Source organism: Sarcophilus harrisii, chromosome 4, assembly GCF_902635505.1.
Source record: "Sarcophilus harrisii chromosome 4, mSarHar1.11, whole genome shotgun sequence".
NCBI lineage: Eukaryota > Metazoa > Chordata > Mammalia > Dasyuromorphia > Dasyuridae > Sarcophilus > Sarcophilus harrisii.
Genome location: NC_045429.1, coordinates 5,778,582 through 5,797,682, shown reverse-complemented (window position 1 = coordinate 5,797,682; position 19,101 = coordinate 5,778,582). Strand labels below are relative to the sequence as shown.

The 19,101-nt window shown below is 35.5% G+C and overlaps 1 protein-coding gene across 1 annotated transcript in view; it reads right to left on the bottom strand.

Moving 5' to 3' along the window:
* The window catches only part of NEGR1 (neuronal growth regulator 1), a 1,024,353-nt gene that overhangs the window by 591,571 nt on the left and 413,681 nt on the right, over nt 1-19,101 (bottom strand). The window contains exon 2 of the mRNA XM_031966948.1: nt 15,297-15,529. Coding sequence (XP_031822808.1) covers nt 15,297-15,529 — 233 coding nt within the window. The remainder of the gene's footprint in view (nt 1-15,296; nt 15,530-19,101) is intronic.

Below are 19,101 nucleotides of genomic sequence, written 5' to 3'. Positions count from 1 at the left end.
AACAATCTGAAGGTGAGTTTTGCAGATTTCAGATCCAATACTTAGAGGCCCGGAGGATATGATTATATAATTATTATTCTCCATCAAAAACTTAGGATTTAGCGCTGGGAAGGCCAGAGAGTAACTCTAGACCCCATTTGAGAGATGAAGAACTGAGACAGACATTAAATATCTCGCAGCTAATAAGTGTCTGAGGCCAGATTTGAACTTGGGGGTGATTGACTCCAGTTGTAACATTGCATGCATTGTACACTGCCTTGATCAATGCAAGTCAATGTGAGTTGATCTCTCTGAGCCTCGGGAAGCTCCTTACTATCCACTGGCTCAGAGACAATGCACAAGCTGCATTTATGGAGGAAACTTTCATCCAGTGATATAATGCAGAATTTTTTATATTGCTACTAACAATCAAAACACAATGACTTCTTGCCTTGGTAAATTTTTTCATATATTCCATGGTGTTATTTTATTTGACTTTCACAAAACTCTTTGAGTTCGGTGCAATTATCAGCCCCATTTTACTCCTGCAGGTGGGAAAGCTGAAGTCCCTTGTGTGGGGTCACAGAGCCGGCACACGAGCCAGGGTTTGTCCTTAATTCAGGTCCAACCCTGTATTGATTAGGCCAAAGAGCTGCCATGTAACTCATGCATTCAGTCGCTCCCTCATACGACTATTCAGTGTCTATTTTTTGCTTTGACGCTAGCAGAAGCACTGGACAAAATGGACAGGGCTCTGACACGGCGAGACCGGAGGAAACAGCCGTCATGAAAGCTCAGCCTGTTCTGCTAGGTTGGCTTCTGCCTCTCAGCACTCCTGCTGAGCTGTTCAAAGGCAGTGGGACTCCATGAAGAACTCCATTCAGCCAAGTGATGGAGAGAAACCCTGGAGGATGGCACAGTGCACAAGCACTGAAGGGTTTGTGGAGATGGAACCAGATGGTGCAGCAGCCAGCCTCGGAGTGGTGAGCCTCCTGCATCCCGCTAGTGCTCCTACCGTCAGCCAGAGATCCAGAAGAGATTCCCTGCTGCCCTAAAACTGATGGGAGGGGGCAGGTGTGAATTTGGGCAACCCAGAGGCAGACTCGGTGACCATAGTTCTCCAGTGGGAATCTTGGCAGAGACCCCCATGCTCGCTTTGTCCTTGGCACTGGGCCCCTGAATCCCACCTTGTCTGCTACTGAATCAGGAGAGAAGCATGTCCCCTGCAGGTATCGGCTGATCAGAAAGGAGATTTCCTTTGACTCAGTGCTGTGGATAAAACTGTTAAGATAATAAAAACTTGGAAACTAGTGTCTTCCCAACACTCTTCCCCTCCTCTCATCTATTTCGCCGAAATAATTTTTAATTAGTGTGTACTTACAATGCTTTTGTATTATTTTGTTTATATTTGCTAAATAGCAATGTCTGCATATGTGACCTATCCTCCACCTCATAAAAATGTGAGATTCTTGCGGTCAAGAGATGTTTTATTTTTCTCTTTGTCCATACTATACCTAATGCCTTGGCTAGTCCCTATAAGATACTCAATTAACTTTATTTATTGGTTAAAAACCTGCAGGCCTCTAAAGTACAACCATGACTGCATACACTGCTTTGGAAAAATATTCTTCCATCGGACCTATCACATTGGTTGATATAGACTCTCCTAAGTGTAAACACAAAGAACTTCTTAAAAGTCTTCTTACAAAAATCATACATATATATATATATATATATATATATATATATATACACGTGCACACACACACACACACACACACACGCACACACTTGTTTGACTGTTATTTTCCTTATTAGACTATAAGCTTCTTGAGGGAAAAGAATGTCTCCAGAAGTTAGTACGAAACTTCCTACATCACAGGTAACTGATGTTTAGTTATTGATTAAATGACTGATTCCAGTTTAGATTCCCTTTCACTTTGGTTGTATTGTCTACCCCCGAGACCTCATCTTTTCATTGGTGGGTTCCTTCTAGAATTCCTAATATAAAGATAAGCCACAAGTCAAAAATGCCTGGAATCCTTCTCTCCTCTCCAGCTCACTTTTGTGCATTATCTTTGCCCATTGGAACATAGGCTCTTTGAGGACAGAGCCTTTCTTTTTGCTTCTATTTTATTCCCAGTACAGTTCCTGACACATAATAAATGTTTAATCATTGTTTTTTTTTTTTTTTTTTCCCACTGATTGACTGATGGGTGTTTTACTATGAAATAGTCATTAAATCTTGCAATAATCTAGACAACATACTCTGAATGCCCTATGCACACATATCTGCTTCTGGGAAGGTTTGTATGAAAACTGCAAACTGGACAGAGGTGGATGACTTGCAATCTGTAGAAGCCCTGAATTGAGGAAATGGCATACTCATGTGAATAGAGATATAGAGGTCTATCTAGAGAAAAACAAATATCTCTAGATCCATACAAAGTTGACCAATGTACATGAACAGGAAACTTGCCTAAGGGATAAAGTTTTGGACTGAGAGTCAGATAATTCTAGATTTCATTTTTTTTTTTTTCTGATAGTCATCATCTGTGTGAGTGCACTATGAAAAAATTAGATCTAAGACTCCTTCATTTGACATGCCTTATATGTGTCAATTTATTTGTATATTTATCTTTCTATTTTTCTATGAACAATTCTTTCTTTTTTGTCTGCTTCTATTCTTTTTTCTCTGTCTCTGTCTCTCACTGTCTTTGTGTTTGTCTCTGTGTTTCTCTCTCAGTTTCTCTCTCTCTCAGTTTCTCTCTCTCTCAGTTTCTCTCTCTCTCTCTCTCTCTCTCTCTCTCTCTCTCTCTCTCTCTTTTTCTCTCTCTCTCTCTCCCTGGTCCTTTTCTTTCCCTTTGTCTATCTCCCTCTGGTTATTTTTAGGGGGTAGAGTACTGAATTCTGTTTTGTTCACAATAATTTTAAGTTTCTTGGGAAATGTCCATGTGATGTTGCCCCAAAGGATGTTGATAAGCATGTAGGGTTGGTGCTCAGGATAGCCATGCTGGCCACCACCTAGTTTAGCCATGGTTAACATAGAAATACAAATAACAAAGTTTAGTTTATAGGAACTGACGAGTCAAGAAAACTTGATTTCAAAATTCTACCTCTGACATTTGCTAGGTATATGATGACTTGGGAAAATAATTTATCTAGCATCTTACAGCTCTCTGTCTCTGTCTCTATTTCTCATCTGTCTGTCTCAACATCTATTCATTCATCAATCCATCCATCTACCATCCATTCTTTCTATCTTTCTTTCTTTCTTTCTTTCTATCTATCTATCTGTCTGTCTGTCTATCTATATACCTATCTAATCATCTATCCATTTGTCTATCTACCTATCTGTGCCAAACAAGAGTCCTGAAAAAGGACAAAGTTATTGAACAACATTTGTCAAGTGTCATTTAAATTGTATTGCCAGAAATATTATCTCATCATGAGAACCCATGGCTTATTTTCCCCCTTTGGGATACTTCTCCTCTCTCCCAAGCTTTCTAGGATTATTCACTCCCTAAAACTGAAACAGGATAATAAAATCATGCCTAATTGCTGTTAATCAACACTGCCCCATTATATACAATTGTTTATTCGCCTGCCAAAAGAAAAGAAAAAGTAGATCGGTGGTGGTTGAAATTAAGTGAATCTTGCTGGCATAATTCATTCCCTGCTTGGAGGAAATGCTGATTTTAATTCCAAACGATTGCTCCCCTGCACACTCTAGAGTCATATGGCTCAAAAGTATCTTTATATGGAAGTTCCTTTAATAGGCCAGATTTGTCCAGATGGAAGCAACCAAGCATAATACAGGAAATGGGAACAAAATCACTTTTCCCTCTAGAATCCTTAGGAGATAGGTGTACTTAATTTATCTCTGTTTGCCACCATCACTAGCATTCCAGAAAAATGAAAACCCAGCTAAGTCATTCATATAGTTGTTTTTAGTTTTGGTATTTTGATTTTAATGCTATATTTTATTTATATCTTATCTATATTTCCCCCTGTAACTCTCATCCCTATCCACACTACAGAAAACTATCCTTTAAAATGAAGACTTTTTTTTTTAAATGAGCAAGAAAAAACAATCAGCAAACTAGTAAACATATTGAAAAAGACAAAACAAAACAAAACAAGAAAACCTTACGTTTTCAATTTTCCACTCCCATGAGTCCCTACTTCAGCCAAGGAAATGGAAAAGAAGACTTGACATGACCCTTACAATTTGCAACTTCCAGTTTTGATTGTCTTGTGATGATTGCACTTTTATTTTGAATTATTCTAAATGCTCTGGGTCCCACCACTCTTGGGGTCAAGAAAATTTGTCTTCAGAAGTTCAAAACTTGCTTCAGACACTAGAGGAGTGACATTGGCCAAATCACTTACCCTAATTTGCTTTAGTTTCCTCATCTAGAAAATGAGCCGGGGAAGGAAATGGCAAACCACTCCAGCATTTTTTCCAAGAAAGCACATCAATATAAAGGTTATAAAAGTTATAACTTTTATAACCTTTATATTGGTGTGCTTTTATATATATATATATATATATATATATATATATATATATATATATATATAATTTTATATTTATAATATATATATATATAATTTATATATAAATTATATAAAAGGTTATAGAGTGTCAAAATAACTGAAAAGATTAAATAAGTGATTCTGTTGCTTTCTGCCTTAGTATACTTGGCATTCATATACATTTCTTGTTTCTCTGTTTTCATCCACATTGTTTCCATTTTTGTGCTATCATAGAATTTATTGCTATAAATTATTTTATTTATACAGAACCTTTCTTTCTGGCAATGTTTATCTCGGTACATAACTGAAAGGACAATTTCTGTGTCAAGTGAAATGGAGATTTTGGATATTTTATTTGGATAATTCAACATCTTTTCTAAGAATAGTTGCAGCCATTGACAATGGATATGTTCTTAACTTTCCATAATCCATCCCTCTACACTGATCCTTCTCATTTTTTTCTCATCTTTGCCAATTTGCTGGCTGAGATGAAACCTCAAGTAAGTTGTGATTTGAATTTCTTTTATTAGCAGGGTCTTAGGTCATTTTTCATATGAAAGAAAAGAGAAAAACATCTTTTGAATGCTTACTATGTGCCAGGAACTGTGATAATATGGTATAACTATTTTTGCATCTAGTCCCCACAATAACACTGGGACTCGGATGCCATTATTATCCCCGTTTTACAGTTGAGGAAAATGAGACAAATATAAGTTAATGGATTTGCTCAGAGGTTGTTGTTTAGCTAATAATTGTCATTACTTACTCTGAACTAGTCTCCCTGATTCTAAGTTCAGCATTCTATCTAGTTTGCTAGCTAGATGCTGGTGGTCTCTAGTTTGTAATTCTTCATAGAAATGCTTTTTTCTCAAGCTTTGACCACTTGCCTTTTAGGGAATGGAGTGTGGTCCTTTTTAATTCATTTGCTTAATGCTTTTTGTTGAAGCATCACAACCATTATTAGACTGTCCTGCTACCTCCATCAAACCTTAGTGAGACAAACTATTAAACAAACTATTAAATACCCATAATGGATATGCTCCTATCATCTTCTAGGTGATACCACATTTCCCCCAAGTCATTCTCTACCTCTCAGTCATAATAATCTCTATTCTCTAAACTCTTCCATGCTTTCTCATTTCCTCCAACCTCAACTCCCTAATCATGATCTAGTGAGATATGTTATCCTAGCAAATATGTATATTCTGCTGATTTCATTTCTTATCCATCCCTGTAGACTTTTCTGGGTTTCCCATATTCATTTTATTTTAAAATTCTTAACATGATGGTAATCCATTATGTTAATATGTCATAATTTTTGCACCCATTGTCCAACCACCAAACATCCCCCAGACCTTTTTTCCCCCATTTTGTTTCTACCAGAAAGAATGAGGATGTTGATGTTTTTGGTATACTTTAGGTCTTAATTTCAGCCTTTGAGTTCTATGAGGCACATTCCAAATTTTAGTATCATTAGGACAAAGGATATGGACCACTTAGCTGCTTTTCTTACATAACTAAGAATTGTTATGCAGAATGGTTTCACCAAATCATCGCTCCGTCAAGAGTGAATCAAGGTGCCTGTCTACTCCATAGAAATGTGATAAAAACACTCAACTTAAAGAAATTTGCCATATGAATTTGGGGGATTTGATAGCTAATGACAGAGTTTATGTTTAAGATTATGGAAACTAGTAAATGTTTCATAAGTGATTTCCAAAATCCCTTTGCCTCTAAACCTTTGATGCTGAAATCTTCTGAATTATCCAAACTCGAGTATTTTATGACAGTGATTCTCAAAGAAGGAAAAGTCCAGAGATCTAAAGGAGTCTTTAATGGTCTTTCAAAGGGTCCATGACATCATCACTATTTTCATAATAGTACTATTTGAATATAGTGAATATTGAAAAAAAATGTAACCTACAGAATACAATAACTCTTCCAGGAGGGATTATCATCCTTGATAAGTTTCAAGAGTGCAAAAAGGGTCCTGAGATATCAGAGTTTGAGAAGTGTTGCTTTTAAGGCAATTATTAGGCAGGATTTGCATCACTGATGGCCCTAACAAAGGTAAGGATGGGAAGGAAGATATGATAATGGAATGATAATAGTCAGGACCCCAATGGTCCAGGGAATGTGCTTAAGAGGGAAATTCCATTGTTGTGATACTATACAGCATGTTGGCAGATCATGGGTTCTTTGACTTCCAGGGATAAGGCACCATCATGTACATTTTCTCCACTGCACTTAAAATAGAAAGTAGGTAAAATTACTGAAGCCATTTTACTGAAGCCATTTTATAATCTAGCTCTGCAGCATGGGTTTTGCCAAAATAGACACCAAATCAAATTCTCTAGTGCATATTTACCAAAAGAAAAGAAAACCATTCATCTTTTGAGTGATACAGAATTGGTTTTTCTGGCCCTCTTGTACCATTATTTCTCCATGTTGTCTCTGCAGGGTGAGATAGTAGATAGAGGGCTTATTAAATGGATCAGAATTGGGTTCAAGATCTCTTTCCAACACATATTCTTTCTGTGTCCCTAGACAAGACATCTGAACTGACAGTGTATGAACTATCTCTTTAAGACTAAACAATTATAGAAAATGGACCACAAATTCATTGGAACAAAATCATTTCAACAGACATTTCAAATTTGGTACAAGGTGCAGATCTCTGGATAGGAAATCAGAGGACTTCAATTTAAATGCTCCATATTCCACTTACACTGTACATGTATGCATGCATATCTACATGTATGTATGTGTACATACATATATGTGTACACATATATGTATACATATATACATGTGGAGAGGGTCAGAATTCTGGAGAAGTCTACTTGAAACAAGGTGTTAACTCGTTGGAATTGATGAGATGATCTTTCTCTAGTTCCCATATATAATTAGTATTTAGCATGGTGATATCATGGTTCTCTAGTTCACACATAATCAGTATGCTGTAATGATGTAATTACAATAAGGTATAAAAAAGGCTAAGAAGGACTGGAAGAGAGACAGTGTATCTTTGAGCATCCTCCTGATGGCTCTCCTACCTTCTACACTCCTCCACTGAGACCAAGGCCATTCCACAGTTGCTCCAGAAAGCTAGTTCGAACATTACATACATACATATATTCATACACATATGACCTTAGGCATGTCACTTTTAATCTCAGATCTTCAGGTTTTCCTCTGTAAAATGGGAGGGAAGAAGTGGCTACATGACTTCAGAGGTGCCTTCTTTCAAGGTATACATATATGATGCTCTGACTTTTTTAGTAAAAATGTGAGGAGAACTCACAATTTTCAATGTCTTTAAACAAAAATGCAAACAAAAAACAATGTGCAGAACTAATGATTTGTGTATTTTTCCTTTTTTTTTTGGCTTTCATAATTGTTTTTTTTTTTTTTTTTTGAAATTGTTCCTTTTCTTTGTTGAGATCGAATTTCTCCCTTTCATTTTTCTCCCTATGTTCATCATAGGATTCGATAAAAATTAATGCCTTTCCTTTCCTGGATTTCCCAGAGAGCATTAGGTACTAGGTATCCTTCAGTTTTAAGAGAGGATAATTTGTATTACCCTGAGACCTGATGCACGTTCCCCATCAAAAAAAGATTTAGGAACAATTGTTAGGTACATCCTTTCTGGGCCTCCCGTTCATTTTTGGAGATCCATTGATTTAAGTTTCTCCCTTTTTCCCACCCTCTAAATGACCATTCCATGGATCCTATCCTCCCAAATGTCATTTTATTAAAAGATAAACTCACTGTCTCGAGATTTCCTGATATTCCTGTCACTTTCAAACCCATCTGTCTGGGACCCTTCTTGCCTGTAACTGGATTATTTAATCAGTTAATCTAGCATGTATTTATGGTGTTGACTGGTAATCATATCACCCTCCCTATGTGACATATTTATATCCATTTAGAATTCTTCAGTGAGTAGTGGGCTAAACTGGGAATAGTTCAAAGATTGCTTTTGACAGTGACTTGCCATGAGCATGTTTCTGCAGGCAGGTAGATGGCTCAGTGAATAAAGTATTGGTTTTGGAGATAAAGTGAAAATCAAATTCAGTCTTAGACACTTACTACATGACTGTGCTCAAGTCTCCTAATTTCTGTCTACCTCAAATTTCTCATATGTAAAATGGAAAAAAAAAAAAGGATTGTGGGGTTCCAAATCTTCCCTACTTCCAAAACTAGATAGATGAAAATTTTTGTTTCTCAGTCTTTTATTTATAGAGCAGCTATTCAGCATGTCAGTTCCATCCTATTCTATATTACAGAGACATATGATGGTAATGTGTCCTAAAAGAGCAAGGAATGAATTTGGTATCAAAAGTCTGCTATTTGTAACTCAATCCCTCAGTCCTCATCTGAAGATGTCATTGTGGAGAAGAGATCTGCCTGCCTTCCTCATCCCCACCAGCAACTACTAATGACCAATTGTTACTTTCAGGTAGATTTACATAGAGCTTTGAGTGTCAGCACCACCTGTCCTACTTCCAGCCAGTTCTTGAACTCCATCATCAAAGGAAGCAGCTTCTATAGAAGAAATCTGTCATCCTCATCCACTGCCACCTAGAACTCCCAGAAAATTCAATTATTTGCTGAAGCAGCAAGAACCCCTGAGAAAAAGACAGGGAGAAACCTGTATCAAGCCAGTCAATGAAATCACCCTCATTACTGTTTTGACTACGAGCTCTACGGAGATCTGCTGGGTACTTTCCAGGGGCCTGAACCTAAGAGCCTTGAGGAAAAAAAAAAAAAAAACAACAACAACAACAGCTGCTTCTATCCCAGAAACCCTCTGTTTCCAACTTGAGAAACAAACTCCTGAAGATTCAGTTTGGCAACTGCTCTTATGGACCCCTCAGTCAAAACACCCGAGAAGAAAAGCTCTTTGTACTCAAAACCTTAGCATTGTCAAATGGTTCAAAACTAAGTGATACAATTTTATTAGTGGGAATAAAACTTAAAAAAGCCATCATCCTAGAAGCTTTATATCTGATTGTTGGTTGGAAGAATCTAGAGATATGGTTTCCTTTTACCAAAAGGTGAGTTGCTCCTTGAGACCAGAGGATATCTTATAACTTTTCCATTCATACTCCAGTGCTTTGCAAATAATAAGTACCTAATAAATAATGCAGTCATGGAAAGACCTGGCAAGACTGCATAAAATAATGAAGATCAAAATGAGCACTACACCAGAACATTGGATCTAGTAACAGGGATATTGTTTTAAGAATGATTTTGAGACATAAAGTTGTTTTTACTATTCTAAATATGCAAATTAACTACAGGGCCAAAGAAATAAGTCATTATCTGCATCTAAAGAAAAAATATATATGTATATATATATATATGTATGTATATGTGTGTTTACACATGTGTGTATATGTATATAATTGGTAGCCAACTTTAGGGTGGGGGGTAAGGGAGGGACAAAAAGAAAAGTTACATCATATTTTATTATATATTTCAAAGGAAGAGTTCTACATAATCAATTTATAATTTTGCATGCAAAAGATAAAATAAGCTATAAATATTTTAAAAAGAGTGGAAAAAACAAAAAAAAAACTCATTCATGTACATAAGTCAAAGTTATATTTGTTCAAAGGTCTTCATTAGCTGTATTTATGATCTTTCACATCTAGACAATGTCAATGATGGGGATGATGCTCACTCTCTATATTCATCCATTCAATTTGGTCAAGATTTTCTCAGTGCTCTATTAGTCATAAAACTATGCAAGACCTTGTTTGGTATACATTTTACACATATTAATGGACTTTTTGTCATATATAAGTTGATTTTCAGAAATCAAAAGGATTCCACCTGTCATTTAGGCCAGCGTGAAGTCTCTTTCCACAACTTGTCCAATGCGTGGTCAACTAGACTCTCTGTAAATACTTCACGAGGGAACTTACTCCTTTATAAGGAATAATGTATGGATACCTTCACAAGGTACTGAACCATTTCATGACTCAATACCCAGGAATTATGAGGTCATTATTTAATAATCTTGTAGGGTCATCAGAGGACTTTGTGATATCCCAATAGTTTAATCTCAAAACAACAGTATTATAAAGGAATGACTCCATTTCTTTTTTCAATTTCTCTATGCTCCAACATTTTTTGAACAAGTGAATTGGAAGCCTTTTGTGTATTAATTATCACACAACAGAACCAGAAACAACAGTCAATTAGGTGACTTGATTTAGCATCACCATGTTATTTATAGATAATGACATAATTAACTTTGTGCATGGGTCAATTACTCAATTTCCACCCTTTCTAAACAACATTCAGATTGCAAGATTCTACAAATTTCATGACACTCTGCATTGCCAATTTTAGGAAAATGGAAAAACAAAGGGTTGATTGAAAAGGCCTTTACTTAATAAAACCCATTGTGGGACTTGATATATTTTACTTGATATAATCTATTTTCTAACTGAATTACCATTTTTTTTTCTTTTAGGAAAATCAAAATCATTAGTTTGAGAAAGATTTTGAAGGTATTTTAGAATCATGCATTAATTCAATGCATATTAGATAGAGATATTTCTAAAGGATAACTAGTTCATTTTTACAATTAAGGAAACTGAGTCCCAAAGATATGAAACAAATTGTGCAGGGCCATCTTGTTTAGTTGCAGAGAAGGATCCAATTTATGTATCAAAGTTCCCTGCCATGGTTCCTTCTCCATAAACCTCTTTCTTCTATATTAGATCTGCCATATTTACTGATACTCACATCTCTAAGAAACTTAGTGGATGTAATATCCATTGGGAGAATTCTGTTTCTTCCTTTCATTTAAGAAAGAAAATAGAGAAGGAATAGGGAAGAGAAAAGAAAAATAATCGGAAGGAAGAAGGTGTGAGAAAGAGAGAGGAATAAAGCAAGATGGGAAGAAGAAGACAAATTTGATTTTTTGAAAAATAGCTTTCAAACAAATTTACATAACTGCAACTAATGACATGGGCTTAGCTTACCAAGAAATAATGCTAATTGGATATCAGAAATTAATGATATCATTGTTTGCTTATTAAGTGTTATTATTTTGGAGTTTAGCTCCTATAACTTGAAGACGTTATTTTGGTGTATAGAAGCTTTACAAGTTATCAAGCTATGAATCAACCCATTACAGCTTTGTAGCATAGACATGCGGTATAGACTGACTTCAAGCATCTTAGCCCATTTAGCAGAAAAGTTGAATTTGTCACATTCGTTATTTTGTCTATCGACATGTGGTTGGAGTGGGGTTGACTTCCTATGACATTTATTTACTTGAAATGCCGGTTTGCTTAGCTTATTAATGCTTTCCTTTGAACTTTGTTAATATAATTGGAGAACTGCCCACCCGTCAATCAGTTTCTAATAAATAATTGCATCCATAAGCACTGCAAAAGTAGTAAATCCTTAACTTAACTGATAAAATGTACTTTAAAATTCTGACTTCTTTTACTTTAATTTTCTAAAGGGCACACTAGTCCCCTGTTTATAGCTTGTCAATAGCAACTATACAAATCTCCTTTTAATGCAAAGAATAATTTCACTAATCTGTTTATTATCATTATGCAAGGTGGGCAGGCACTTTCTGATTTCAAATCCATCCTTAGATACTTGTTATCTATGTGAATCACTTAATCCTGTTTGCCTCGGTTTCTTATCTATAAAATGAGCTAGAAAAGGAACTGAAAAATATTCTAGTATCTTTGCCAAAAAAAAAAAAAATAAAAAAGTGGGGTGATGAAGAATTTGATACAACTGAAATGACCAAACAACAAATGATCCAAGCTGATGTATTTCAAGTTATATTTCTGGTGCATTTCTAAGTCTTAGAAAACTCATTAAGAATTTGACATTCCAGAAGGAGACTTTCTTCTACTGGTTGGGGATTCCAAAGATCTAATCCTTAGCTCTTCCCCAATATTCAAAGAATTTCAAAACCAGAAAAAAGTTTCCTCTGTAACTCTTAGGTCTGATCAACCATTGTTTCCTAGGGGGAAACATTTTTCTCTTAGCCCTAACTTAATAATCTCTGGATATCTCCTTCAAGATGTTCTATAAGGAATATAAGATTCTAACATTAAAATCTTGAACTGAAAGACATGTATATGGGATCCCATATATTTGCAGATAATGGTATAAACTTCAAATGACCAGATTAGAAGTTTCCAAGATCAGAACAGTAGATGCATAACAGCAGAAAGATCACTGACCAGAAACCAGAAGAGTATAGAATCAGGGATTTGGTATTTATTATCAGTACAGCCTTGACTAAATTACTTAGTTTAGTTTTTTTTTCTCCAGTTCAAACAAACAAACAAACAAAGAGATGCTGGTAGTTTGAACTAAGACTCAGTGACTGGCACATGATAGTAAATGTTTGTTGAATTGACTTATCTCTAAGCTCTCTTCTAGATCTAAATACTTTGACCCCTGGGATGTTATTTCTAGTGCCATCTTATGGTGAAACACCTTAGTTTGTTTCTGACAATTAGGCAGAATCAGTAAGGTGATAAACATCTTATAAAATACTTGGGTGATAAACAGATTTGAGCAACTTGACTATGGGGTCTTTGAGCTGCATTGATTTCTACATATGATATTAATGTTAAAGAAAGATAAAAAGGAGAGGGGGAAGAGAAGAAAAATAAGCAAAAGTAAAGAGTGATGTCTGTAATAGTAGAAAGTATGTTAAACATATTGATGTAATTAAACATTACTGCATAAATTAATACCATTGATTACTTTATAGTCTTCAATTATGCCATTATATGATTTGTACTGTGCACACACACATACACATATGCATGCATACATGCAATCACATATGTATGTGTATGCAGAGAAAACCCTTCTGACACTGTGGATCAACAGTTCTTCAGTAACTCCAGACATAGTCTGGAAAATTATGAGCTTAAATGTTTAGTCTGTGGTCACAAAGCTAGTATATGTTGGACACCAAATTGAACCCTCGGCTTCTTGACAATAAGGTTAACCCTGCATCTTCAACAATCTACTTTATTTTCTTCACCTTTTATTCTTACCTCTCTTGATTTTTGCAAGAAGAAAATATTTAAGAAAAACAATTAGCAAATTAAGAGTAATTACCTCTTTATTAATAATTTCAATTCTGAAAATTTAATTGCTTAAGTATTTTATTTTCATTATAGGATATTTGCAGTTATTATCCTACAGGATCCACCTTTGAGATCACTTTTTTTTCATTTTATACCATGGAACAAGAACAATTATTTCTTTCATACCCAAGAATAGCTGACATAGTATCGAGTGTTTATCAACGCGCTAGTAACAAATGGCAGTGGATGGTGCACTGAGCCATAGCACTCCTCATCATGAGTTCGAATCTGGCCTCAGGTACTCAGCAGCTATGTGATCCTGGGCAAGTCACTTAAATCTGCTTATTTCAGTTTCCACGTATCTAAAATGAGCTAAAGAAGGAAACACCCAACCACTACAGGATATTTTCCAAGAAAACCCCCAAAGTGGTCATGGAACGCCTGACATGCCTGATAAATGACCCAACAACAATTCTTAGAAAAGTCAACATTATTCCCTGTTACAGATACTTGAATTCCAGAGAACTTTGTATAAATAGACATACTAAGGAAATAGTTAAACAACCAGAGGAACAAAGGGCTCATGACCACATGGATTAGTTTGGTAAATCCATGTCCCTTTAACATACTTCATAGATGGAAATCCCTAATCACTCATAGTAGGTAATTAATCGATTCTGCAAGTGTTTGTACTATCTACCTCTCATTGAAAGAAAAGCATCACCTTTTGAAATTCAACACAGTAAAAAGTTATAAATGAATTTTTATTCTTCTATCAATATCAATATATTATTGCTGATAATATCATGCCTTTGCACATATTCTCATAAACTGGAAAAGTCACAGGTGAAAGGAAACACCAGGTCATATTTGAGAATGAGAAATTAATGTGATATGTAACTTCTTGAATTTTTATTTAGATAATTTAGCTCTATATATTGCTTTTCTTTTCCCCCTCTCAATGACTGTACTTTGATGGATGTGTGACCTAATCAATGTCATCTTCCTTCTGACAAAGTAGTTCACAGCCCATTCGTGCCTTTACATCCTGAGAGACAAAATTTCTATTGTATCTCATAAATCCTACACAAGACATCCACCCATCGTGGGGTTGGGGGGCTTCATATCTAGTTATCTTTTCATTATAGGGTACAATTGAAGCCTGCAAGATTATAAGAAGTTTACTAGTTGTAGTTTATTGTTTCCCCATAACTGGTTGTCCTTTCTTTCTGCTTATATATGACATGGTTTAAATAAACTAAGACTTTAGATAAACTAAGACAAATGGGAGTCAGTAATCGCTAGAGATTGAGTCAAAACTCTAAGAGAAAATTCTTCCTTTTTCACTTTTATACAACTGTGGAAAGCATTCTAATAAATGCCAATATTTTAGCCCATCTATCCTGAATTCTTAAAGATTTATGCAATGGGTAGAAAAGGTAGAAAAAGAGAAAGAAGCTCATAGAAAAAGAATTATCTTTGGGTCTCAACATATTTGCTCTTGTTTTGATGCTTGGTCATGTAAATGTCTATAACACCTGTTATCACAATGGAAATTACGATACAAATTTCTGTACATAATGACAACATGCCGATTTTTTAAGTTGCCTAGTTTCTAGATATTGATCCTTACAAAGCATGGTTGTTAACAATCCAGTCAAGTGGATGGAAACAGTTCCTTACCTTGTACCGTTAAGTGCACCTGCATTGTTCGAGGCGTGTGTTGGGTCTGCACAGAACACGTGTATGGCCCATCATCTGTCACATCGACATTCTGTATCTGGAGGCTGTAGTCCCTTTTATTTAATGTGGAAATTGAAACTCGAGGATCCACCGACCACTTATCACCTCCCGCAAAAATAATACTTGACCGGTTTAGCCAGGCACCCTTTGAAGCTCCATCTTCCAAATAACACCTGAAAATTACAAGAGAGAGAAAATTGTTAATCAAAATGAAAATGTGAGCCCAACCAAAAAGCTCTCTTTGTTCTGCCTGCATTTCCGTATGCTATATGATGAGGTAGCACATACAAGCATAAGAAATAATAAGGGGGTCATCAAAAAGTTCACAAACTCTTTACAATTTTTTTCTCAGTTGCAAATGAAGAGGACTGACAGGTGAGGTTAAAAAAAACTATATATTTTTAAAAGAATGGGAATGTGTTTATTTATTTATATTTATTTACTTTGAAATGTGTTTATTTTAAAACATTTTCTACCCTGAAATATAGCTGAGTCCTTTGATACACTATCAACCTTTCCAAAAGTGGAATAGAAGATTCTCTAAGAAGAAAAATAAATACTGGGCTTTGATTCTAAAACTTCTGGAATGGATCAAAGAATCATGACTCTCAGGGGAGAAGGGATCTCTGGCTCATCTTTTCAGATCCCTTATTTACAGGGCAGGACAGGATAGTATGGTCCAAAAATGTTCCCCATCATCCATGGGGAGGAAGGAGCAGAGAAAAATTTAAACCTAGTCCCTCTGATTCCTAATTGGTGATTGTTTCCTCTTTTCCTGGAATCACAGCTCTGGGACTTTCAGCTAAATGACCTCAGATAGAACAGTATGTCTTTCTCAACTCCTTTCCTCAAATATCTTAGAGAAATTATAATATTTAGAATGCCTTAAGTCAGGAAGATCAACAGAGGACATGTCTTCATAATTGTAAATCTCTTACAAATGATTATTATTTTACTGATTCTTCTAGGTTTTGAATAATGAAACATGTAATTAAAAGCAAACTTTTCTATATGAATCATTGACTTAGGCAGGTTTTTGGCACAGACCAAGCAATGTATTGGAGTAAAGAGGAAATGGTTGGGAGCTTACCTTTTCATCTTCCTAACTTATGTGAGTTTTGATACTTCACATCATCTTTTGGCTCCCAGTTTTCCTGCCCATAATATACTGAGGCAGTCCAAAATGATCCAAGAAGTCCCTCCCAGCTTTTAATGTATAATGTACCCCTCTTGGAGTAAAAGTAACAGATACAAATGGAATAGATTTCTTACTATTGGTCTGAAGAACAATAGCAGTGATGTTGAGAACAAAAACCTTTTTATTATAATGCCTTACTGTTAACAAATTGCTTTTTATAGATACTAGTTCATTTAAGATTCATGATAACCACATGAAATACCCAGTATGAAGGGATATTAAGGTCTTTGACTACAGGTGCTGTCCCATTTAAATATAAAACACACTTTCTGAACACCTTTCCTGTTGATCTCACTGACATTTAAGAAAAGACTTTTGTCTTCCTGCAGCTCCATTCCAGGAAAATTCCCAAGAAAAAGAAATGAAGCAAAGTTCTGCGATAATGACCACAACTGCAAACAAAGATTTTGCCCTAGCAAAGTTTTTGGTTGTCTTTTTAAAAAAATCCCTAGTCCCTGGTATAGTCCCTGAGACAGAGTATATACTCAATCAGTTCCTGATGAACCGACAATTGTTAAAGAGCCTTTAAAAAGTCACTAGCCCAAAGTCACACAGCTAGAAAGTGGTTGAGACTTCGGGCGAGTGTGAGTGTAGTCACTTTATTACTTTTGTGTCTGCCAAACCTGTATGTGTGTGCTCAAGTATGCATATACACATATGCACACACACATAGATCTGCTTGCACAGTACCCAATCCCAGAGCCTTTTATTTTCTATTTCTTTTTAGCCAGCTATAATTACCTAAATAATAAACCAAGTAATACATTTGTGAGGATGATGGCAATCAATACATTTAGAGGTCAAATTTGAAGGCACTTTTTTGTACCATGTTCCAAATTTTCCTCATGCAGAACAGGATGCATCTCTTCCAGTACATGTGCTCTTTGAGGGAAAGGTCTGCTTTGTTTCTGCTTTGTTATAGCATGTGCTTAAGTAAAATCTCCGGCATACAGTAGGCACTTAATAATGGTCATTGAGCTAATGCCCTGAATCTTTTCTTTTTAATCATGTACTCCATTCTACACAGGAAGTAGGCATTTGAGAAGCAGCACTAGGACGGGGTGGACCCCAGTGACTGTTCCCAAGGCCCACATTTCTCCACTTCATCTTGAAAATGTTCCGTTACAAATTAAAGACTGGTTCTCTTAAACGAGTACAAAGCCGAGCTATAGAATGAAAATACACATACATTGAAATGGTTTGACAGCACATCTCAAGCATCCCTTAGGGGATTGAACACGAGGCTGGAGATTGCTACAAAACTGTAGCTGCCTGAAATGGGGCAGCTTCTGCCAACTCTATGAAACTCATCAGTCCGAGAGAAAAAAAAAAGGTACAAGGTATATTGCAGAATCTAATTTGCAGTCAGTCCTGCCAGCTGCAGAATCCAAACCAGTAGGAGTCTTAAAGGTCATTGTTAATTGAAAATCTTTTTTTCCTTATGTATTCAAGGAAGAAAATGTAACCCCCCTTTAATTGCATAATTAAATAATTTCAGCAAATCACCATTTTTAATAACATGTGGCAAGAAGATGGGAGGGGGGATATGCCATATTTTCAATACTATTATTTGATGCCAAAGCATTAAAGAAAACACGCAGAAAATAATATATAAAAATCTCACCCCCGATTCAGTACCAGTTAGATATTGAACACTTAAAAAAAAGACAGCCTTTAGAAGTAAAAAAGATTTTAGAAAAATGTTATAGAAAAAAATACTTTTCTAATCTGCTTTATTTCAAAGAACACTATTCTTGGAGAAATTATCATATTCAGATTGCCATAAGGTCAAGATCAACAGAAATAAAAAGCTAGCCCCTTCAAAAAAATCAATCCATCAATTAATAGTCTTTTATTATTTGGCACCCAGATGACTTATGGGATAAAGTACTAGACACGGAGTAAGCATTATCTGAATTCAAATGCTGCCACAGGCACTTATTAGCTCTGTGACCTTAGGCATGTTAATTAACCTTTCTTAACTGTAGTTTTTTTTTTTTTTTTTTCATTTGTAAAATGGGTATAGTAGGAGTATTGATTTCATAGTCATGGTAGAAGACTCAAATGAGATAATATATGTAAAGTCGTTTATAGACCTAAAAGTTGTATATAAATGCTAGCTATGATTATAATGATACTGAACTTACTAGGTACCATTTCCTGTACAAATTGCTCAAAAAAGGTTTTAGTAGTTCAATGTCCAGAGAGGTGTAACAGAAATTCAAATCCATTTAATTCAACAAATATTTGTGAAGTAAATAATGACATTTTAGATGTACACCTACTTCTACATACTTATGTATACATGTATACAATAGAGATATTTCATCTAAAGCGACATAAACATGGGTTTAGTACAAAGACTTTCTAGTGTTTATAAGCCCCCCATCAAAGCAGTTCAGTTATCTATATGTAACATATGATCTTAGAGAATTGCTGGAGGAATCAAGAGCTTTTGATATTTACCACCCATGTTGACATAGCTAAAATGATGCCAAAAAAGGACATGAACTGAGTCCTCTATTAAGCTAAGCCCAGTACTCCATT